The 25,276-nt window shown below is 34.3% G+C and overlaps 1 protein-coding gene across 5 annotated transcripts in view; it reads left to right on the top strand.

Moving 5' to 3' along the window:
• The window catches only part of DMD (dystrophin), a 2,236,200-nt gene that overhangs the window by 925,530 nt on the left and 1,285,394 nt on the right, over window positions 1-25,276 (top strand). For all 5 annotated transcript variants that reach the window (XM_082680764.1, XM_082680765.1, XM_082680763.1 and 2 more), the window contains 4 exons: window positions 4,626-4,736; window positions 5,131-5,304; window positions 11,283-11,438; window positions 15,064-15,234. In XM_082680764.1, coding sequence (XP_082536890.1) covers window positions 4,626-4,736; window positions 5,131-5,304; window positions 11,283-11,438; window positions 15,064-15,234 — 612 coding nt within the window. The remainder of the gene's footprint in view (window positions 1-4,625; window positions 4,737-5,130; window positions 5,305-11,282; window positions 11,439-15,063; window positions 15,235-25,276) is intronic.

Consider the following 25,276-nt stretch of genomic DNA (forward strand, 5'->3'; position numbering starts at 1 on the left):
TTGAATTGAATGGGTAAGCTAAGTATTATTAGTATGCAAATAAGATTAGATGTCTGTTTTTTTCTGTTAAATGTCCAATTGGAGGATATTTTTATTTTTAAATCATAATTTAAGAGTCAGTATAGTTCTTTAAAGGGCATTGAATTTGCTACTTCCTAACTTTATCTTGGACAAGTCAACATTTCTAATCTCATTTGTAATTGTAATTTAGGATGGTAAATACTTACCTTAGTTTGATTAGATAATTAAATGAATATATGTGAACTGTTGGGACATAAGGTCACACAGATGTCCATTTTGGTGATGATGATAATAATGATTATTTCTTTCAGTGCTCTTCTCTCACCCCTCTAGTATAAAAGCCTAAAGGAATTAGGTGTATATTTCATTTTTTCCTCTACTATATATACCTTGAGTGCCAAATGGATGAATTAGTTAAAAACATGTGGACAGATACTGTTACAGGTATATAATTTGGGCCCTCTTCTCTCTCTGAATATCTTTTTAATTTTTCACTCATCATTTTCCTTTCCCAGTTTCTGTAATGGCTATGCAACTTTCATCACTTTCCTTTTGATTCCTCCTCAATCCTTTCCTCTCTCATCCTCAGCAGATATCAAGGGGCTCATGCTTATAGACAAATGGTATATAATGACACTGACAATTTATGAGTAGATATTTGTGCAGACAACTTGAGCAGGTATTTTTACATATGCTGTCGCCTCTAATCTTTTTACCAAAACCAATATAGTTGTCTACTGCAGACATGAGAATTTTCCCAGATACTCTGCCTACAAATTATGATAATGCTTCATTGCTGGCTTGTCATTATCACCATCAGTTTAGAGATGAGAAAATTGAGGCTTAAAAAAATTTGGTGCTTTGCCCAGGTGGCAAGTCAGAGCCCTGAGATTTAAATCCAGATTTCTCTTAACACTATTCTGATTCCCAGAGAGCATCAAGTAGGAAGCATTACACTTTCTGCTTCTCCACATCCAAAATCTTTATGTATTACCTTTGGCTTCTGAAAGAGTGGCACCTCTCCACCTGTCAATATTTTCCACTGATTATTGATCTTTGCCCTTCACTCCATTTCCTCTCATTTCCTCCAAGGTTCTTCTAATCAATTATCTTCATATATGCTTTAAAAAAAATGCTTTGTCCATTGGCTTCTTTCATATGGCCTTAATACGTGTTCAATTCTCACTGACCTACATTTCATTATGTGGGGAGACAAAAGTCTTCAAAAATGATTTAAACTGTTTTATAAGGGTATTTCCTTGTCCTTAATCAGTCTTCAGCCCTTGAAAACCTGATTTCTGCTCTTACCATCTACGGATTCTGTCCTAGCTACAGTGCTCATTGACCAGCTAATATGCCCTTATTAGTACTTATTTCATTTGATCTGTCTCAAAATTGACATTGTTGACCTTTCGCTCATTCTTAAAGCTCTCACAGCACTTGATTTCAGTGGCACCCTCTCTCTTTTCTGGTTGTTCCTCTTCTTCTCTTAGACTGTTCCTTATCTTTCTTTGGTGTTTCCCTTCTTCTCCCATCCCTCAATTTTTCTGTTCTCCATGGTTCTCTCCTGACCCTCCCTTTCTATTTCCCTCTAATGTTTGAGTGCACTAAAATAAATACTGTTTGTACAAGTGATGCTGCTTCTTTTTTTAAAAAAATGCACACACATATGTAGCTATATATGATTAATAAAATACAAATTCATATCAAAGTATTACTGAGTTTATAGAAGAATTCTCTCATTATGAATTGCCTTAATAGTTAGATTAAATATTAGCAGTAAAACCATTATCTGTGATTCTGATCACTTTTAAACTTCAAACTTTATCTTCATATTAAAAAAAAACTAGACACTTTTCATTTAGGCCATGAGGTTATTTAATACCTCATTCCCACCTACGTTTCTAGTTATACTTCTGTGGATGTGTATTAATTCTCTATGCATTATTTCAGTTCTCCCAAACTCTTCATGTGGTTCAGTGCCTTGTCCACACCTTGTTTTCCATCATTCAAGAATGCTTTTGTTTTTAAAACTCTCATCTCCTTGCATATCCAGTGTACTCTTTAGTACACTTAGGTACAAGTAACAAAAATGAATTAACTAAAGCCAAAACAAAAATGAGGGAAGGGAGCTGGTCATAAGGGCACAGGAATGTCTCATGGAAACCAAGGGCAAGAATAACGTTTTTACTCAGGAAGAGACTAGAACCTGTGTTTTGGTCACTTGTAACAGCAAATTATCATTTTCTGTTAATGGTTTTGTGGATTGAGAAGGCTCAGCTGGATGGTTTCTCTTGGGGTCTCTCATGTGATTGCGGGCATTTGTTGGCTGGTACTACGGTGACTTATAAGCTCAAATAGGCTGGATGCCCAAGATGGTTCCCTCATGTCTAGCATTGATGCTCACTGTGAGCTGAAAGCTCACTTGGGACTATTCACTGAAACACTTCTCCACAGCTTCTCTATGTGGCTTAGGCTTTTCACAGCATGTCAGATGGGTTCCAAGAGGGGGCATCCTAAGAGTGAGTGTTCCAAAAAGGCAGAAGTGGAAGCCACTAGGCCAGTTAAGGGCTTTTCCCATAAATGGCAGAGCATTACTTGTGCTTTGTTTTACTGGTCAAGGCAATCATAAGGCTGACCTAGATTTAAAGAGGTGAAGAAATAAACTCTACCTCTTAGTGGGGGAATGGTAAGAGGAGTATGTGGTACGGACACTGTTGTTGCAGCCATCTTTGGCAGATGCTATCTGCTTCAGCCTATTATTGAAAGCCATCAATATTTTTGTTCCTACTATCTCTGTCTTACTTCTCTCTCTGGTTATGGATCTTTGCTCTTCCTAAACTGACAGTGCAAACTAGAGACTTCATAAGCACAGTCTCATACGTGACACAGTTCCAAGCGCCCACAGAGCTTGACCAGACTTTCTCCTGTCAGTTCCGAGAGAGTCTGATGGACATAACTGGGCACAGGCATTCTTTATGTTCTAATTTTCCATGATTTGGGGGTGGCCAGAGTTATGTGACAGAGACATGGCTGTTATTGGCCCACCATTTTGAGGGGGTGAGACTTTTCCACCTGAGAAGTTAAGATCATAAACCTCCTAAAGCATCTGATGCCCCCAGCAATGCTTACTAATTATTCATAGTCTACTTTAACATCACCTCTCCTATGACATCTATTAACTCTCCTGTAAGTATTACTCTACTGTGTATACTCCCATTAAATTTTTTCAGACTCCTTAGTATTTCTAGGTGTATGAACAATGCTATGCACTAACATGGATCCCTAACCCCCAAATTCTATGGTTCCTGGAGAATAGGTACATACCACTATTTCTTATGCAACGTCGTAGTTCAACCACTGAAGATACTATATATAGTAAAAAAAAAAATATATATATATATATGGATTTGCTTGAGTCTTTGCTCTTCTTTATTTTAAACCAGAATTCTAATTACTTAAGTAATTTGTAATTACTTTGCCTTTGTAATTATTAGAATCAATATGCTAAGGAATAATTTTAAGGTGTATCTGTACATTTATAACCTTGTATTCTGAAAAACTCCCTCACCACTTAACCCATTTTCTTGGAGTTTCTCATTACTCATTTCAGGGCTGTAGTTCTCTGTGGTAACTGCTAAGCAAACTGATGTTATTTTCTAATAATATGTGCCAGAATTGACTCCAATTGGTGTAAATTAGGTTATATTAATATGCATTATACAAATTGTTTTGCATGGAAATTTTATGGGCCCTGTGGTATAAGTTAATCATTTTCTTCTCTTATTTACGATAATCTGACAATGACTGAATTTTAAATTAGAATAATTTGACCAGTAGCTAATTTTTGCTGGATCTGGTAGAAATAACTGAATGAATTTATTGTTTTTGTCCCTGCACACTACCAGATTTGACCCACTCCTGTAACTGGCTCAGAAGTGTATAAGTCAAATACAGACATACTTTTAAATACAACTTGATCAAAAATGTCCTTACTCATTTTAGAAAATATATAAATATTTTATATTTATTTAAAGTTTAAAAAACAGTCTCTGCAGGAAGCTATTAAGTACGTATCAGACAAAAAGCAAGGCCAGTCGAGACATTTAGCTTCCCTTTCCTAGATACATAGCTTCCCTGAAATTTAACTGAAATATGGCATAGAATTTCTGAGTAAAGATCACTATTAAGGAATATTGTCCACATTCAACTTTCTCATTATGCCTTATCGCTGCCATAGTTGGCCTTTTTTAAATAAAGGCTAACATCTTTGGTCAGCTTTGAATGTAAATACAAAGATAAAAGAATATCAGTTTCACATATTAGATATAAATAGATACTTCCTACTGAAAATTATATCTGAAACAGCTATTATCACTGATTCAAAAGGATAATTTATTTTTATTAATAAGCCCAATAGGAGATAAATAATTTCATTTTTGATAACTTTTGATAAGTAAAAAAATCAATTTATTGTCATTTTGAAAGAGGCTACATTGTAATAATGTTTTGAGAGAGTTTCAAATTCCATTTTCTTGGAAGGTGAGTTGTTCTTTGCAGTAACTTGCAGAGTATGCTGACTTATAATGCTGTCCTCCCAACAGAAAATCCAATCTGATTTGACAAGTCATGAGATCAGTTTAGAAGAAATGAAGAAACATTACCAGGGAAAGGAAGCTGCCCAAAGGGTACTATCCCAAATTGAAGTGACACAGGTATGTATTATTCCATTAACTAAGGAGCTTGTTTTAGTTGGATATTAAAATATAGTCTGTATTAGATAACTTGCTTATTAGCAAATTGGAATTAAGGGCATTAGTTGAAAACTACAAATAATATATAAATGATACAGACTATTTTGAATTCTACCTTTTAAGGATAAAATAGGTTAATAAATTGTCGTTTATTTAGTATCACTTTAAGAACAATTACTGAATTCTTCTCCCAAATGCATGTATTCTTTGTGCTGGACAAATGAAAAAAGGGTTTCTTCAGTTTGTTTTTATTTTTATTCTTGTATATCTTCCAGAATAAAGGAAGATATGTTAACAAGAATATGACTGGTTATTGTTTGGAAGACAAAATTAAATTGGTGCTTTTTCTTTACAGAAAAAACTGCAAGATGTTTCCATGAAGTTTCGATTATTCCAGAAGCCAGCCAATTTTGAGCAGCGTCTACAGGAAAGTAAGATGATTTTAGATGAAGTGAAGATGCACTTGCCTGCATTGGAAACAAAGAGTGTTGAACAGGAAGTAGTACAGTCACAGTTAAATCATTGTGTGGTATGTATTTCAGATGGCAAATATGCAGCTACCCCTTGACTTTCCTTATTGGAATAAGGAACAATATTTGGTATAAGAACAAAAATTAGCACAGGTGTATTGAGAGACAAGAACTATTACTGAAGTAGTAGCCACTTAATACCTCTTCTGAAAATGTCTTCTTTGAGTCTATAATTTTTCAAGGACTGTGCAGAATATAAAGGAAATTGCCTTTGTTTAATTCTTATGGAACTTTGAAAATATTTTTAAATGGAAATCCTGGAAAGAAATATGTTAGTCTGCAAACAGCAACAACGGCAGTATCCACAGTAATAAAAACAATTCTAGAAATGAGTGCCAAGGAAGCTAAGTGATCCACCACAAGTCACCTTTAATTCTCAAGGCCACATATTAAATGAGAGAATTTAAAGACAAACAGCAAGTGAAAGGCAAAAGCAAAATTCCAATCCAGGCATGCTTACTCCAAACCCTAGTATCTTTCCATTAAATATCAGGGCTGGCTATGCAGTGAAATTCTGCCAGACCACAAAGACAGAATAAAGAGGCACCGACTATTAGCCTGTAGTGTAAATCTTCACTACGGGGATTTAGAGCAGTGTTCTTTGTTCCACTTATTGAAAATTCACCAAGTCAGATGACTCTTCTGATAATGTAAAGCTGAGTTATGAGGGCATCTACTAGAGTAAATATAAGTATTATTATAAACGTATGTGTACTATGGAGTATCAGGGTAGAAATTCACATAAAATAAAAACACTGAGTGCTGTTAACATTAATGGGAAAAAAGTTTATTTAGTACTTTGTGTTTAAGTATTGTTCCTGCTTCTACTCCATAACATAAATGAGAAAGAAACCCTTGGGTACATTTCAATCATATCATTATGAATGGGAAAATATCATTCTTATAAACAAAAATTTTCTTTGTGAAAAATTATGGAGTAATTTTTATTCAGTAACGTAGCTTAATAATACAGGCTGCATTTCAGTGGCATCATTATTATAAATATTCTCACCCCCAAAAGAAATTTTGAATATCATTTTATATATTAGCTGGTATTAGATAAGTAACATTAGGAATACATGGGAGCATATTTCATCTTACATTTAAAAAAAAATTGAAAGCAAAATGACCCATGTACATTATCATCATGGCTAAGTATATTCACAAAGGGAGAGCTGTTCATTCTTTTCTAGGAACAGGTCTCTAATGGTACCTCATAAAACTTGTCTGCTAGTTAATATGAACTGCAAAAAAAAAAAAAAAAAAAAAAACCCTACCTGCACCCAGGTGTTACTATGCCCTGACTCAGTACAGAGGAAACAGATCAAAGTATTTACTCAATCTGGTTCTGGTTCTGGTTTAAATGTCAGGACCAATTCAAGTCGTTCTTCCATAAGGATATATTTTCTTCACAACTTTTGTAATTTTTCATTACTTAAGATGCTCTCTCTCACATATACTATAATCATGGCCTTTGCTTTCAAGCAATTTTTGTTCTGTTAAAAAAAGTCTTACAGGGACTTCCCTGGCGGTTCAGTGGTTAAGACTCCATGCTCCAAATGCAGGGGGCACGGGTTCTATCCCTGGTCGCGGAACTAAGATCCCATATGCTACATGGTGCGGCCTTAAAAAAAAAAAGTCTTACAAACATGAACACAGACAAATATAAAGACTGTTTTCCTTTCTTAACGCTAAATATTTTATCTATTGAATGATACGATGTAAATGGCTATTTAGTACTTTGAGTGAGCTTTCCTCATAAAGGTAAATAATTGACATTTAAAAAAATTTAAATAGTAAGTTATTTGGAAGTATCTCTGATTCCAAAATTCAAGAATTCAGTCCCAGTGTGATAATTAATGATTTAAATATTTCTGAATACCCAGATATGTTTATAATTCCTAAGATAGAAGTAAATGAATTGAAAAATCATATGGAAAGTTCAGAAAGAACTCACAATTATTAATAAAGGAATAATAACATCAGGCAATCATCAAAGAAGGAATTAAGGTGGAAATATTTATGTATGTAGCCTTAATGAATAGGATAATTGCTTAGCATTTACAAAATGCTTTGTTTTAAACACTGATTTTAAACTGAAAAGAAAAAAACAAACCTAATTTCTTTCCTGACTCCCAAATAACAGCAATTACCTACTAGCAACTTTATTTCTTAGTACCAATAAAATAAATATTTGTTGTTCAGACTCACCACTGAACAACTTAATGCAGCAATGTATAAGTAAACTATTACATATGCATGTATACATATAGACATATACATATGTACATGTACGCATGCATGCATATATACATACATTCAAATTTACATATCTTTCCAAGTAAAATAACTACAAGGGAAAGCTATGACATTTGTTTCATGAGGATTTGTTATGGCAGTATACTACTGTGAACCAATATATGTGTTCTTTATAGTTGTGATGTACATGTGAGTTTTACATAATATTTTATATCACTCTATAGTTAATTAATCAGCCCCATTAAGAAAATAAATTTGTACAATTAATTAACATTTAAAATTACCTTCCCTCCTTGTATATGATTTAATATATATTGAAATTATGGTCTGGAAATTTAGATGTTTTATCCCAACTATAACGTAGCACCATGAGAACAACACTGAACGTGTCTGGCTTGGCCACCACTGATTGTCTAGTGACTCAAATACTGTCTGGTATAAGCAGGCACTCAACAAATACCTGGGGAATGAGTAAATGAATTATTCCAAACTCACAGCTAGAATTATATAATTGTAACGTTTAAAAACTTGGGTTGGCCAAAAAGTTTGTTTGGTTTTTACTGTAAGATGGCTCCACTAGCACTTAGTTGTGTTTAACTTCATTCAAAACAATTTTGTTAGATTGTATTGTGACAGCTGTCATATCAGCATGCATCTAAAAAAACCACATCAAAATTGGTGACTTTTTGTGTAGCCATTTTAATATTGAAGATGGGAGAAAAAAAGCAATGTTTTCAGCATATTATGCTTTATTATTTCAAGAAAGGTAAAAATGCAAAAAAAAAATTTGTTCAGTGTATGGAGAAGGTGCTGTGGCTGATCAAACATGTCAAAAGTGGTTTGCCAGGCTCCCTGACTTCAGACTATACTACAAAGCTACAGTAATCAAGACAGTATGGTACTGGCACAAAAACAGAAACACAGATCAATGGAACAGGATAGAAAGCCCAGAGATAAACCCACGCACATATGGTCACCTTATTTTTGATAAAGGAGGCAAGAATATACAGAATATACAGGAGAAAAGACAGCCTCTTCAATAAGTGGTGCTGGGAAAACTGGACAGCTACATGTAAAAGAATGAAATTAGAACACTCCCTAACACCATACACAAAAATAAACTCCAAATGGATTAAAGACCTAAATGCAAGGCCAGACACTATCAAACTCTTAGAGGAAAACATAGGCAGAACACTCTATGACATAAGTCACAGTAAGATCCTTTTTGACCCACCTCCTAGAGAAATGGAAATAAAAACAAAAATAAACAAATGGGACCTAATGAAACGTCAAAGCTTTTGCACAGCAAAGGAAACCATAAACAAGACGAAAACACAACCCTCAGAATGGGAGAAAATATTTGCAAACGAATCAGCAGACAAAGGATTAATCTCCAAAATATACAAGCAGCTCATGCAGCTCAATATAAAAAAAAACAAATAACCCAATCCAAAAATAGGCAGAGGACCTAAATAGACATTTCTCCAAAGAAGATATACAGATTGCAAACAAACACATGAAAGAATGCTCAACATCATTAATCATTAGAGAAATGCAAATCAAAACTACGGTGAGATATCATCTCACACCAGTCAGAATGGCCATCATCAAAAAATCTACAAACAATAAATGCTGGAGAGGGTGTGGAGAAAAGGGAACCCTCTTGCACTGTTGGTGGGAATGTAAATTGATACGGCTCTATGGAGAACAGTATGGAGGTTCCTTAAAAATAGAACTACCATATGACCCAGCAATCCCACTACTGGGCATATACCCTGAGCAAACCATAATTCAAAAAGAGTCATGTACCACCATGTTCATTTCAGCTCTATTTACAATAGCCGGGACATGGAAGCAACCTAAGTGTCCATCAACAGATGAATGGATAAAGAAGATGTGGCACATATATACAATGGACTATTACTCAGCCCTAAAAAGAAACAAAATTGAGTTATTTGTAGTGAGGTGGATAGACCTAGAGTGTGTCCTACAGAGTGAAGTAAGTCAGAAAGAGAAAAACAAATATCATTTGCTAGCACATATATATGGAATCTAAAAAACAAAACAATTGGTCATGAAGAACCTAGGGGCAAGACAGGAATAAAGACGCAGACCTACTAGAGAATGGACTTGATGATACGGGGAGGGGGAAGGGTAAGCTGTGACAAAATGAGAGAGCGGCATGGACATATATACTACCAACCGTGAAATAGATAGCTAGTGGGAAGCAGCTGCATAGCACAGGGAGATCAGCTCGGTGCTTTGTGACCACCTAGAGGGGTGGGATAGGGAGGGTGGGAGGGAGGGAGGTGCAAGAGGGAAGAGATACGGGGATATATGTATATGTATAGCTGATTCACTTTGTTATAAAGCAGAAACTAACACACCATTGTAAAGCAATTATACTCCAATAAAGATGTTAAAAAAAAAAACTGGTTTGCGAAGTTTCATGCTGGAGATTTCTCACTGGATGATGCTCCAGGGTTGGGTAGACCAGTTGATGTTGATAGTGATCGAGACAGTTTTTGACAACTATCAATGTTATACCATACAGGAGATAGCCAACATACTCACAATATCCAAATCAAGCGTTGAACATCATTTGCACCAGCTTGATTATGTGAATTGCTTTGGTGTTTGGGTTCCACATAAATTAAGTGAAAAAAAACTTCTTGACCGTATTTCTGCCTGCGCTTCTCTACTTAAATGTAACGAAAACGTTCTGTTTTCAAAACAAATTGTGATGGGCGATGGAAAGTGGATACTGTACGACAGTGTGGAATGGAAGAGATCGTGGGCCAAGCGAAATGAACCACCACCAACCACGCCAAAGGCCGGTCTTCATCCAAAGAAGGTGATGTTCTGTACATGGTGGGATTGGAAGGGAGTCCTGTATTACGAGCTTTTTCTGGAAAACCAAATGATTAATTCCAACAAGTACTGCTCCCACTTAGACCAACTGAAAGCAGCACTTGACAAAAAGAGTCCAGAATTAGTCAACAGAAAATGCATAATCTTCCATCAGGATAACGCAAGACCGCATGTTTCTTTGATGACCAGGCACAAGTTGTTACAGCTTGGCTGGGAAGTTCTGATTCATCTGCTGTATTCACCAGACATTGCACCTTCAGATTTCCATTTATTTCAGTCTTTACAAAATTCTCTTAATAGAAAACATTTCAGTTCCCTGGAAGACCGTAAAAGCCACCTGGAACAGTTCTTTGCTCAAAAAGATAAGACATTTTGGGAAGATGGAATTATGAAGCTACCTGAAAAATGGCAGAAGGTAGTGGAACAAAACAATGAATGTGTTGTTCAATAAAGTTCTTGGTGAAAATGAAAAATGTATCTTTCATTTTTACTTTAAAAACTGAAGGAACCTTTTGACCAACCCAATAGAAATCATATAACTTTTAGAAATGATCTTTATAAACTTGGAATGAAGAATTAAATACATGTGTTATGTACCCTTACTTTGGTAAGTATAACTACACAATATGCATGTCTTTATGTGTACATATAATTACAAATAGAAGCATTAAATCAACAGAAAATGCAAAAGCTAGATATTGACCACAGCTGCAAAATGCTACTCCATTAAAACTGTAACCATAGAATAGCATTTCAGGTGATCTCTACTCCTGTTTCTTTTTATTAATAATAGTATGAACTAGACACTATTGCTTATTATTCTGTTTTGTTTTATGTTTTAACTTAGAACTTGTATAAAAGTCTGAGTGAAGTGAAGTCTGAAGTGGAAATGGTGATCAAAACTGGACGTCAGATTGTACAGAAGAAGCAGACGGAAAACCCTAAAGAGCTTGATGAAAGAATAACGGCTTTGAAATTGCATTATAATGAGCTGGGAGCAAAGGTGTGTGCATGCTGAAACCATAAGCACTGGCTACTTCCCACTTTCCTTATATATTGTAAAGTAAGAGTCAGTAATTATGCATAATTAATGTCTTAGGAAGGCTAAATCATTTACTCCCTACAGATAGATAGATACATGGATACATACATAGACAGAGAGATAGATAAATTCCAATTTGCAGTTCTTAAGAAACAGTAATTAATCAGCGAGGGTCTTCTTTTCAGTCTACATTAAAAAATATGTACAGCTCAGAGAGATTTTTATTGGTCCGTCAGATAATTCTAAAAGGGTTTATTTGTTCTAAACTTGCCCCTTCTTTTCATTGTCTATATTTACTTGTGATGACTCAAAGGCTGGTAATTTTATAAACTAATATACCGACTTATATTTAGGTACAGTGGAGTTGATACATTCTACATAGAAAGAGCTTTACTGAGACCAGTGGGGAGAAGAGAGTCCGTTTTTACGGCTCAGGTTCCCAACTTTATTGAATATAACAACATCAATGAGAAAATTTTCACTTCATCTTAGACACAAATGTAAATGCTTGCCCATATTTGAGAAGTAGCCATGCAGAGTCAGAATTCTAACATTGCACCCTGAAAGTAGATTGAAGGTTATGTCTTGAAGCTACAAATTGCAAATTACTTATCACTGAGAGAAAGTGAGTTTTAGATTCAAATGAAAATCCGAAAATCACCATTCATATTAGTTGATAGTCTTTATTTTTATATTTTAAAAACCTTCTAATTTAAAGTTTTGAAAGAGAATTAGCTGTTTCAAATATAAATTATTGTCTGGGCCTTTTCTTTGCCTTGAAGAATTTGCACAAAATCTTTGCCTTTGCAAGAGTAAATTTAACATAATGTAGAATAAATCACTTTGAATTTAAAACAATAAAAATGACATTAGAGGACTCTTAGTGTCCTGAGTTGATTATTATTAAGGAGTGAATGATTCTTACAATGATGTGAAGACCTCTTTATCCCTGAAAATGTATATTTGGAAGTGTATGTTTATTTAACCATTTGGCACTGAGTAATATCGTTAAAGCAAAATGAACAATTACTAAGAAATCATACTTAGCTTTAAAAGCATGACAGAACACAGCAAAAATGTGGGGCAGGCATTTAGTTTTGAAATAAAGATTTAGAAACATGAGCGATAAAGGGAATATGTACAAATATATTATAAAATGGCAGAAGTCATGTATTCCTTTTCTGAGAAAAAATTGTTCATATTTAAGTCTTCCAAGCATCTTCAACAATAGTGGTTTTGTTTTATGGAAACAGAGGATATCTTAATGTATTATTCTTTTTATATAAATATACAAACCCTTCTATTTTAATGGTCTTCAGAATTTAAATCATTTTACTTGCCTCAGTTCAATATATATTACTTTTTTGGATTAGTCAGCTTAGGCTGCCATAACAAAATACCATAGACTAGGTGGCTTAAACAAGAACATTTTGTTTCTCACAGTGCCGGAGGCTGGTAAGTTCAAGATCAAGGTGTCAGTCTAGTAAGGACCCTCTTCCTGGCTTGCAGACGGCCACTTTCTCAGTGTTCTCACATGGTGGAGAAGGAGGGGGAGTGGGAGGGGTGGGGGAAGGAAGGGGAGAAGAGGATAAGAGGGATGGAGGGAGAAGGAGGGATATCTTTTTCTTCCTCTTCTAGTAGGGCCACAATCCTATCTGATTAGGGTCCCACCCTGTGACCTCATTTAACCTTAATTACTTTCCAAACACTCTATATTCAGGTACAGTCACATGGGAGCTTGGGCTTCAATTTATTAATTATGGGGGCATTTCAGTTCAGAGCTTGACAGTTGTCTTAACACAATTTTATTAGTTTGGTTAATATCACCAACTTAGCTTAATTGTTCAATGAATAAAAATAGAGTTTCTTATATCTAAATCTATTTAATTTTATTGAGTGATATTACACCTAGCACCCGAGATATAATAATACTTACAGTTCCTGTATGCTTATTATATTACAATATACATAAATAGCAATATTCATTTTAGCCTCAAATGCTCATACTCAAAGCCTCAATACTCATGTCAGCCTCACTTACATTTTTAAGCGTTCATGAAATAATGATTTCTACTGTGGGTGGCACTATTTTAAATGTATCCTTTCTCCACCAAAAAAAAAAAGTGTAAAACTCAATTTTCCTTAAGATGACAGTGTCTCCTGTTTTATTAAAACCTATATATCTGGATATAAACAAAATAGAATAAATAAAAATCAATAATGCATTAGCTCTGGGAAGATAGAATTTCTTTGAAATATTGAATCTAGAATTCTTTTTCTACCAATAATGCATAGAAAAAATAACTATGCATAGGAACACACCATTAGGTGTATATTTTTTCTCCCACATACAAGTAAAATCCTTGCACTCAAAATGCAGATGCTTTCACTTCCCTGAAGGGAAGAATAGAAGGGAAAATCTGTAAATTAAAAAAAAAAAAAAAAATTGAATTTGCAGCCTCAGCAACTAAACAATTTTTTTTTTTAATGTACGCACACCTCTGTTAAAGAAACAAATTTTGTTGAGTATTTGGAATTTTTTTCAAAGTTTCAGGGTATTTATCTTCATTGAAGTATTTAAAATTCTTTACAGATATCTTTGCCATTTTTTTCATGCTTATGGCTGAATTGTTATTTTGTTTGTAGAATATATAAGTGTGTGTATATATATATATACACACGCACACATATAAGTGTGTGTGTGTGTGTGTGTGTGTATATATATATATATATATATATATATACACGTGTGTGTGTGTGTGTGTGTGTATCAACAAGAGATAAGAGATTCTGGGCTTTTTATTCAACCAGCCAACTCACAAGATGTAGGCACATCAGGAAAAGTGGTGGAGAAACACAAATGTGTTCATTTTCTGTGTGAGAACATGGAACAATTTGACTTTGAGGGTCTTAGTTTTAAACACTGAGAACTGGAACACAGGATCAAGTCATGATTTCTCTATTAATGAGAGTGAAAATTGTGTTATGGTATCAAATTTTGTTGCCCCCTTTGGGTAATAAATGTATATTTAAGGAGGAAGTGACCTATTCTTTGTGTTTTTGTGCAAAAGTGAGACACTTTAAAGATGCAATGACAATAAAATTGGCTATTCTAAGTATTTTATAAATATTTTTGCCTTTGGAGAGAAATGGTATTCTTTCCCCATTTTGATTCCTTACCAGTAAGGGCAAGCCTCATTTGTAAATGTTCTTGCCTATCTCTTTGACAGATGACTGAAGGGTTTCTAAAAGAAACGTGTCATATCTTCAGTTTGATTTATATCATTCTATTTATTTAAAAAAATTTGTCCATAATTTATTTTTTATTTATATTAGAGAAAATAATAGCTTTTCTTTCTACCTGATGCAGGACACTATCTTTTGGAGAAACGATCTCATCTTCCCTAGACTGTGCTTATTCACTATTAATATTCAGAATATATAATTTTTCTAAAATATTATTTTTAAAAAGTAAGAAAAAGGTTATTTTAAAATGACAAAAATATGAAATTTCCAATTAAGTAGCTAAAATTAAACTTGAATTGAAAAAGTAAACCAAACTACATTTTATTATCATTCTTTTCAGGTAACAGAAAGAAAGCAACAGTTGGAGAAATGTTTGAAGTTGTCCCGTAAGATGCGAAAGGAAATGAATGTCTTGACAGAATGGCTGGCAGCTACAGATATGGAATTGACAAAGAGATCAGCAGTTGAAGGAATGCCTAGTAATTTGGATTCTGAAGTTGCCTGGGGAAAGGTAAAACCTATATCACTGAAGGTTATTTTTAGCATACATGAAACATACAGCTATATGATTTTTCAAGGAACTGTTAGTGTGCAACAATAATAGATTCATAAATATTATTGTGCTTCATTCTTCCGTTCCTCAAAAATTCATCAGTAGTTTAACTGTATATTTCAGGAATACAATAAAGCTAGTGGGAAGCTTTAGCAAGTGTCTCTCCAAAGCTTGTTTAGAATTAGGTAGGTTATGAATAAAAATATATTCATAAAAATATATATATCCTTAAAATATATACATCAATCCTTAAAAATATATACATCATTAGTCAGAAAGTCAGTCCAAAGATGAGATTCTGTGTTCCCTAGCTTGCCTAAGAGACTATTCAGGTGGACCCCACAGCCACGAGGAAGGCAAAGATGCAGAGACTGCAGACAGTTGGGCAGGACAGACTCACAAGATCAGCAGATTGTTGATGTCGCAGTCATAGAAAAAATCTCATGGGGTCTGTATGACCACTATCGTTTCCATCACCAAACGGCACGGGATTTCCTTTAATCCTCAACTGGTAGATTCTTGCTGTTTCTCTGACAGCCATTCAGACATCATTGTTCTCTACAGTTCAAGGTCAAGGCACTAATAGCTTAATATTTTTTTTTCAGTTGATATATTACTGCATTACTTAAAAGTGTGTTGATATAAAGTAAATAGTTGATATTAATAATGTGTTTTCACCTTAAACTTTGCCAAGCCTTTGGGCACTTAGAAAAAAATAAATCATAGCACACTCTGCCCCCTCATTTTTTTAAATTAACAAACATGTGCCTGCGTTAACTAGATGTTTAAGAGATCTGTGCTTTATTTTGAATTCAAGAAGCCTATCTAGATTATCCAAATTTCGGAAATTTTAATTGCATTATGTAAAAACTTAGTCATACAATGAGATCAAAACTGAAAACTGATTTTCTTTATGTAGATTCAGATGACAAGTAGATGTAAAAATTTGTTACATACAATTTTTGTCAAATAAACATTAGGGAATAAATGTCTTTTTCTTCCCTTTCAGAATAGATTTGTTGTTAGAGATAAGATATTTACTTGGAGTTATTAGTTCAGGATCGTATATATTGTGAGATTATTACAGTAGTGAGTGTACAGAGGGTACAGATTAGAAGTTACATTGGCCTTTTATTTCCCCTTATCACCCAAACAAACATCATATTTCTGTGTGATAATTTAGTTGGGATCAATGACAATCATGTATTTAGGTGCAAGCTGGGCTGTTATAAGAAATAAGCCAAAATTCCATTTGCCAGATCTTAATCACATGATCATATCTAGCCTTCAGGGAGGGTGGCAAAAGATGGTCTCTATCTGGCTGGGTAGCCAGTGTGTCCTGCTGAAATGATGAGTAGGTCTTATACTAAAACGAAGAAAAAGAGAATGCATTCTCAGGGACAGACAGCACTTTTGGCCAGAGCAGTATCAACTTTTCCTTTTCCATCCTAAGATAAAGACAGAGAAGTCCTGAATGATCTATCTCTCTATATATATATGACCTACTGATGGCAGTTTCAACCATAAGTACTCATAAATTTAAAAAAAGCCCAGAAAATATTTATGATCTATTAAAGTATAAAATATGGTAAAACATCCATGGGACATGTAGAGGATTCATGAAAATGATCCAGGCTTCATTCTGTCACCCTTCCCTTAATGCTAGGGACAATATATTTGGTTGTTCATATCCAGTTTAATGGATATGTTAGTTTACTAGGGCGGCCTAACAAAATACCACAGACTGAGAGGCTTAAACAACAGAAGTTTATTTTCTCACAGTTCTGGAGGCTGGAAGTCCGAGGTCAAGGCTTTGGCGGGGTTGTTTTTTTCTGAGGACTCTCTCCATATCTTGTAAATAGCTGTCTTCAGATGGTCTTCCCTCTGTACATGCATGTCTCCCAATTTCTCTTAGAAGGACACCAGTCATTTTGGATTAGGGTCTACCCTAATGACCTTTTTTTTTTTTTTAACTTAATTACCTCTTTAAATGTCCTGTCTGCAAATAGGGTCACATTCTGAGGTACTGGGGTTAGGACTTCATCATATGAACGTTGAGGGAACACAATTCATCCCATATTAGTAGAGTAGCTTTCTAAATATAATGAGGAATGCTAACATAATGGTGCGCAAAGGAGTAGAGCTATACATGAAGGGAATTTGAACAATTCTGACTACAATTTATAACTAACTGAGGTGAAACTACAGAAGTATGCCACATATGAACTCAAAATTCCAGAGTCTCCATAAGGTCATTGAATATGTCACCTAAGGAGATATGTTTGCTTTAGCCTCACCATAAACTCATTAAAATATAAGATAAAGAACTTGGCAAGGTTTCTAGATAATCCTTGTCATGTTAGAAAGCTTGAGTGTTCTGGAGACGGCTCAGCTTACTGAGTCTATCTGAAGCATTTTCCATAAAACTCTGGAGCAATACTAATTTGAGATCCAACAGGAAAAAAAGGATAGAAATCTGGCGTTTTTCTTTGTCTGTACGATAATTTATCACTCTTCCTCGATCTTTTGAAACACTAAGCTGCTAATGATATACTTTTAGACCCCTTAGTGGTCAAATGAAAAGGATACACATTTACATCTTAATTACATAATTTTTTAATAAACTCATTTGGAAGGTGCTGAAGCTTTTTCAAAAATTACAGTCATATAGTAAAAACATGCGGCTTACAGATATAAAGCAGTCACATTTATGATAATGATTCTACTTTCTTAAAATGAAAAAAAAGTTAAACTTTCATACATGGAACCCCATGACTCCTTAGTACATTCTCATTTCAAATGCTTTCTTGGTAGATGGAGAACTTGACTCAGACTGTTAGTCTCACCTGCCATTTCAAAAGATAAATGTCAGACTTCTTTTCAAAACAAATTCATTTATTTATTTTTGGTTTCTTTTTATTGAAGTATAATTGGCATATAGCATTGTATTAGTTTAAGGTGTACAGCATAAACGTTCGACATTTGCATACACTGTGAAATGATCACCACGGCAAGTCTCATTACCATCTGTCACTATGCAAAGTTACAAATGTTTTTCTTCTTGTGATGAGAACTTTTAAGATTTACTTTTTTCACAACTTGAAAATTTGTAATATAATTTTGTCAGCTATAGTCACCATCCTGTACATTATATCCTCATGACTTACTTTATAACTGCAAGTTTGTACCTCTTTTTTTTCATTTCCCATGTTCTTTTTATTTTTTCTATAATGTAGTCAGTAGCACAAGCTTAATCACTTATTCGAAAATCAGGTGATGTTCTTTCCACCTCATGCATCATCAACAGCAATAAAAATCCTGAGATTGGGACGTTTCAGGCAGCATTTTGATACCGCACTAGGTAGAAAAAAATCCAACTTTTTTTTTCTTTTGCATTTTAGTAGTCATTGGCGTTTTATTTTTTCTTTCAGTTTTACTGAGATATAATTTACATACAGCACTGTATAAGTTTAAGGTGTACACCATAAAGATTTGATTTATGTACATCATGAGATGATGACCACAATATGTTTAGTTAATATCTATCATCTCATATACAAACAAAAGAAAAGAAAAAAATTTTTTCCTTGTGATGAGAAAACTTAGCATTGACTCTCTTAAGGACTTTCATATATAATATACAGCAGTGTTAATTAATCATGTTGTACGCTATATCCCTGAGTACTTGTTTATGTTAAAACTGAAAGTTTATATCTTTTGACCACTTTCATCCAATTTCCCCTTCCCCAACCCCCTACTCTGATAACCATAAATCTGATCTCTTTTTCTATGAGTTTGTTTGTTTTTAAAGTATAATTGGCCTACAAAACTATGTTACTTCCTGGTACACAATATATTGATTTTATATTTCTATATATTACAAAATGATCACCATGATGTTTAGTTACCATCTGTCACCATACAAAGATTATTATTATTTACTGTATTCCCCACACTATGTATTTCATACCCATAACTCGTGTATTTTATAACTGTAAGTTTGCATCTCTTAATCCCCTTCCCCTATCTTGCCCCCATCCTCTGGCAACTGCATGTTTGTTCTCTGTATCTATGACTCTGTTTCTATTTTGTTATTTATTTTGTTTTTTTAGATTCCACATATAAGTGAAATCATATGGTATTTGTCTTTGTCTGTACCTCTTGAGTGCCTCCTTCACCCATTTCTCCCACACCCCAACACCCCTCCCCTCTAGCAACTACCAATCTGTTCTCTGTAAGTTTTGTTTTTTTGGGTTCCCCATATAAGTGAAATCATATGGTATTTGTCTTTCTCTGTCTGACTTACTTCATTTAACATAATACCATCAAGGTCCATCCATGTTGTAGAAATTTCAAGATTTCATTCCTTTTTATGGCTGAGTTGTATTCCAGTGTGTGTGTGTGTGTGTGTTTGTGTGTGTGTGTCTGTACATCACATCTTCTTTATCCATTAATACATCAGTGGACACTTAGGTTGTTTTCATATCTTGGCTATTGTAAATAGTACTGCAATGGACATACAGATGCATGTATCTTTTAGAATTATTGTTTTCATTTTCTTTTGATAAATACCCAGAAGTAGAATTGCTGGGTCATATGATAGTTTAATTTTTTTTTGAGGAACATCCATACTGGTTTCTGTAGAGACTGCACCAGTTTACATTCCCACCAACAGTGCACTAGGGTTGCCTTTTCTTTACATCCTTGCCAACGCTTGTTATTTCTTGTCCTTTTGATAATAGCCATTATGACAGCTGTGAAGGGGTATCTCATTGTGGTGATTAACATTTCCCTGATGATTAGTGATATTGAGCATCTCCCCATGTGCCTGTTGACTATCTGTATGTCTCCTTTGGAAAAAAAGTATCTATTTAGATCCTCTGCTCATTTTTTAATCAGATTGTTTGTTTTTTTTTTTTTCTTACTGAATTGTATGAGCTCTTTATATATTTTGGATATTAACCCCTTATAGATATGTGATTTGCAAATGTCTTCTCCCATTCAGTAGATTGCCATTTCATTTTGATAATGGCTTCCTTCACTGTACAGAAGCTTTTTAGTTTCATGTAGTCCCATTTGCTTATGTTTGCTTTTGTTGCAATTGCCTTTGGAATCAGATTCAAAAAATATTGCTAAGACTGATGTCCAGAAGCTTTACAGAGTTTTATGGTTTATGGTCTTACATTCAACTCTTTAATCCATTTTGAGTTATTTTTTGTATATGGTGAAAGATAGTAGTCCAGGTTTATTCTTCTGAATGTAATTGTCCAGTTTCCCCAACACCATTAATTGAAGAGACTGTCATTCCCCCCATATTCATGGCTCCTTTGTCATAGATTAATTGGCCATATATACATGGGTTCATTTCTGGGCTATGTTCCACTGATCTGTGTGTCTGTTTGTATGCCAAACCCACACTCTTTAAACTATTATAGCTTTGATGTATAATTTGAAATCAGGGAGCATGATGCCTCCACCTATATTCTTCTTCTTTCAAAGACTGCTTTGTCTATTCAGGATCTTTTGTGATTCTATACATATTTGAGGATGGTTTGTTGTATTTCTGGGAAAAATGTCATTGGAATTTTGATAGTGATTGCATTGAAATTGTAGTTTGCTTTGGGTAATATGGACATTTGAGCAACATTAATTCTTCCAATCCATGAGCATGGAATATCTTTCCATTTATTTGTGTTTTTTTCACTTTTTTCGTCAGTGTCTTGTAGTTTTAAGTGTATAAGTTCTTTAACTCCTTAGTTAAATTTACTCCTAGGCATTCTATTCTTCTTTATGAAATTGTAGAATGGGTTTACAATGAAATTGTAAATGGGTTTATTTTTTTAATTTCTCTTTCTGATACTTTTAGTGTATCAAAATGCAACAGATTTTTGTGTATTGATTTTGTACTCTGCTAAGTTACTGAATTTATAAGTTTTAAAAGTTTTTTGGTAGAGTGTTTAGGGTTTTCTATATGTAAAGTTATGTTGTTCACAAATAGTGACAGTTTTACTTCTTTCTTTCCAATGTGGGTGCCTGTTATTTCTTTTTCCTGCTTAATTGCTCAGGCTAGTACTTCTAATACTATGTTGAATAAAAGTGGGGGGAGTGGACAACCTTGTCTTTTTCTTGATCTTAGAGGAGAATCTTTCAGTTTTCTTCATTATGATGTTAACTGTAGGTTTGTGAAAAATGGCCTTTATAATGTTGAGGAACATTCCCTCTATATCCAGTTTGTTGAGAATTTTTATTATGGATTGGTATTGATTTTTGTCATATGCTTTTCCTGCATCTACTGAGATGATCATATGATTTTTATTCTTCATCTTGTTAACATGGTGTATCATGTTGATTGATTTGCAGAGGTTGAAGCTTCCTTTCATCCCTGGAATAAATCCCACTTCATCAAGATGTATAATCCTTTTAATGTATTCTTGAATTCATTTGCTAATGCTTAGTTGAAGATTTTTGCATCTATGTTAATCAGAGATCTTGGCCTGTAATTTTCTCTTTTTGTGGTGTCCTTCTCTGGTTTTGGTATCAGGGTGATGCTAGCCTCATAACATGAGCTTGGGAGCACTTGCTCCTCTACAATTTCTTAGAAGAGTTTGAGAAGGACAGGTATTAAATATTATTTGAATATTTGATAGACTTCATCACTGAAGTTGTCTGGTCCTGGACTTTTGTTTGTTGGGTGTTCTTTGGTTATTGATTCAGTCTCCTTACTAGTAATTGGTCTATTCATATTTTTTATTTCTTCATGATTCAGTCTTTGAAGATAGTATGTTTCTAGGAATGTATCCATTTCTTGTAGGTTGTCCAGTTTGTTGGCATATAATTGTTCATAGTAGTCTCTTATGGTCCTTCATATTTGTTTGGTGTCAGTTGTAATTTCTCCTCTTTCATTTCTGGTCTTATTTATTTGAACCCTCTCTCTTTTTTTCTTAGTGAGTCTACCTAAAGGATTGTCCATTTTGCTTATCTTTCCCAAGGACTTGTTCTTAGTTTCATTGATATTTTATGTTGTCTTTTTGGTCTCTATTTCATTTATTTCTGCTCTGACCATTATTATTTCCTTCTTTCTAATAACTTTGGGCTTTGTTCTTATTTTTCTCTTTCCTTTAGGTGTAAAGTTAGACTGTTTATTTGAGATTTTCCTTATTTCTTGAGGTAGGCAGGCCTATGTTTCTATGAACTTTGAACGTCCCTCTTAAAACTGCTTTCTCCATCCCATAGATTTGATATATATCCTTTTGCATTTGTCTCAAGGTATTTCTTTAAATTTCTTCTTGATTTCCTCATTGACCCATTGGTTGTTCAGTAGTAGGTTGTTTAATTTCCACATATTTTTACTGATTCTTTCTTCTGCTTTTTCTAGTCTTCTGTTGAACTCCTCTAGTGTATTTTTAAGTTCAGTTATTATAATCTTCAGCTCTTTAGTTTCTGTTTGGTACTTATACTTTCTGTCTCTGTTGAAGTTCTCCCTGTATTCATCCATTCTTCTGAGTCCAGTGAGCATTTTTTGACCATTACTTTGAAATATTTATCAGGTAAATTCCTTATCTCCATTTCATTGAGATATTTTTTCCTGTGTTTTTTTTTACTTCTCCTTTCATTTGGAACCTATTCCCCTATCTCCACATTTTGCTTGACTCTGTGTTTCTGTGTGTTAGGTGAAACAGCTACTTCTCCCGGTCTTGCAGGAGTGGCAAGAAAAAAAATTAAAATAACAGGAATAAAACATTTTAGAATAATAATAACAGAAATAAGATAAAAAGTTTATAATGGGAATTGCAAAGTTAAACCGTTAATACTAATTTGAAATTCCTAAAGCCCAGTAGCTGTTTCATTCTAATTTTTAAAATTTTTGGCTGCATTGGGTCTTCATTGCTATGTGCAGGCTTTCTCTAGTTGCAGCAAGCGAGGGCTACTCTTCATTGCGGTGTGTGGGATTCTCATTGCAGTGGCTTCTCTTGTTGTGGAGCATGGGCTGTAGGTGCACAGGCTTCAGTAGTTGTGGCACATGGGCTCAGTAGTTGTGGCTCATGGGCTCTAGAGCACAGGCTCAGTAGTTGTGGTGCACGGGCTTCGTTGCTCCACGGCATGTGGGATCTTCCCAGACCAGGGCTCGAACCCGTGTCCCCTGCATTGGCAGGCAGATTCTTAACCACTGGGCCACCAGGGAAGTCCCTCATTCTATTTTTAAATTCAACAATCTGCCTCCATCAGAGTAGTGATAAAGAGGGAAAATTAATATTAAGATTTTGATAGAGTGGATCACTTCTAGCTGCATGGTCTGGACAACAGAGATGCCATAAGAAAACCACATCTGTGATGTTTGTCACTCCATGAATGATCACATATATTCCCTCTTTGTACTGTACAAATCTCTGATAATGGATTTTGCCAGGTTGAGGTCAGAAACACTGATGGCTCTAGTGTAGAGACAGAGACAACAGAAGGGGAGGGTAAGGCAAACTAGGTGAGGTTACCAGCACCTGGGGAGCTGGAGTACCAGCACTGTACAAGATCCCTGAGCTGTCATGATAACCCCTACTCTCTTAGACTACTACATGGGCATTAACAGTTTCACTTGCCAAAAGGACAGGGAAAGTATCTGTTTTTTTCACTGGTTTTTCCCATGCGCATAAAATAGTATCTGATATGTAGTACATGCTCAATAAAAATCTCTTCGATATAATAAATTGTAATTTAAGAGATAAAAATTAAAAGAATGCCAAAGCGTTTCTTGAGAGAAGAGAAAAATGCTGATTTGCTTTCAAAGTTTGGTAATTTTTAGAACAAATGGAAACAATCATCTGACCAAATGCTCCCATTTTACAGATGAGAAAATAGAAGTCCTGGTATATAGCAAATCTGCAACTAGAATCCAGCACTATCTCTGATTTTAAGGTATCTAAAGTGACAAAAAGCTATTCATCATCTGCAATGAGAATAAAATACAGCATGGCTAAATTTGAAGTGCACAATATATAAGTCCACATAAAAATAATAAAATGAAAATTCTGTGTGCATTTATCACCTATTTTAGTCTGTAATCTATGGCCACTGGTGTGATATTAGATTTTAGATATTATTTGTTAATGTCTTAAAATCATGGCCCAGTGGTTAGAACTCTGTGCTTTCACTGCGAAGGGAACGGGTTCAATTCCTAGTCAAGGAACTAAGATCCTGCAAGCCACGCAGCATGGCCAAAAAAAAAAAAAAAAAAAAAAAGAATCACTTTGGTTAGTTGGATATAAGTAAATCAATTCTGAATATCCCATTACTGGTCCCAGTTGTTTAGCATATGAATTGAGCACAGAAATATAACCATCGGAAAATAAATATTTCTGTAATTAAATAGAAGTTTATATCTCAGATGATCATTATGTCTGGAAAATATAAGCTTCAGCAAAGTTTAATCTACATGATTTTCTGATTTAACCACTAACAGATTTCTTTCATTCCTAATTTAATTTCAGTAGCCAAAAATTCAAAGCCAGTTAAATAATTCAGCTATATTAAAGCCCTTTAATATTCACAGTGTTATCTAAAAATTAAAATGGTTAAATATCATTCCCTAGAAAAATAATTTTTGTTCTTTAATAGTTTAAAGGTTTAATAGTTTGTTTAATCCATCAACTTTTTGGATAATTCATATTTACCATTTTACATAAATTGACCATTAATTTTTATTAACAGTAGTCGTGGGATACCAGGAGTTACGTGTTAGAATCTCACACACACACACACACACACACACACACATAAATGTTGAGTTTAACTCAGGGTATTATAATGCAAAATAATTCATGTCTAAATAGCCACTTATGTAACAAGTCATGATTTTCACGTTTATTTCAGGGACAAATTTTTATAATAGTCAACATTAAGAACAACAATTATACCTTTCCTCAATTATCCTTCTGCTGTCACTTCAATGCTAAAATTTAATGAGAGTTACCCACTAAGATCTCATGACATAACGTATCATTCTGTT

The sequence above is a fragment of the Grampus griseus genome (assembly GCF_964374135.1).
Source record: "Grampus griseus genome assembly, chromosome: X".
NCBI lineage: Eukaryota > Metazoa > Chordata > Mammalia > Artiodactyla > Delphinidae > Grampus > Grampus griseus.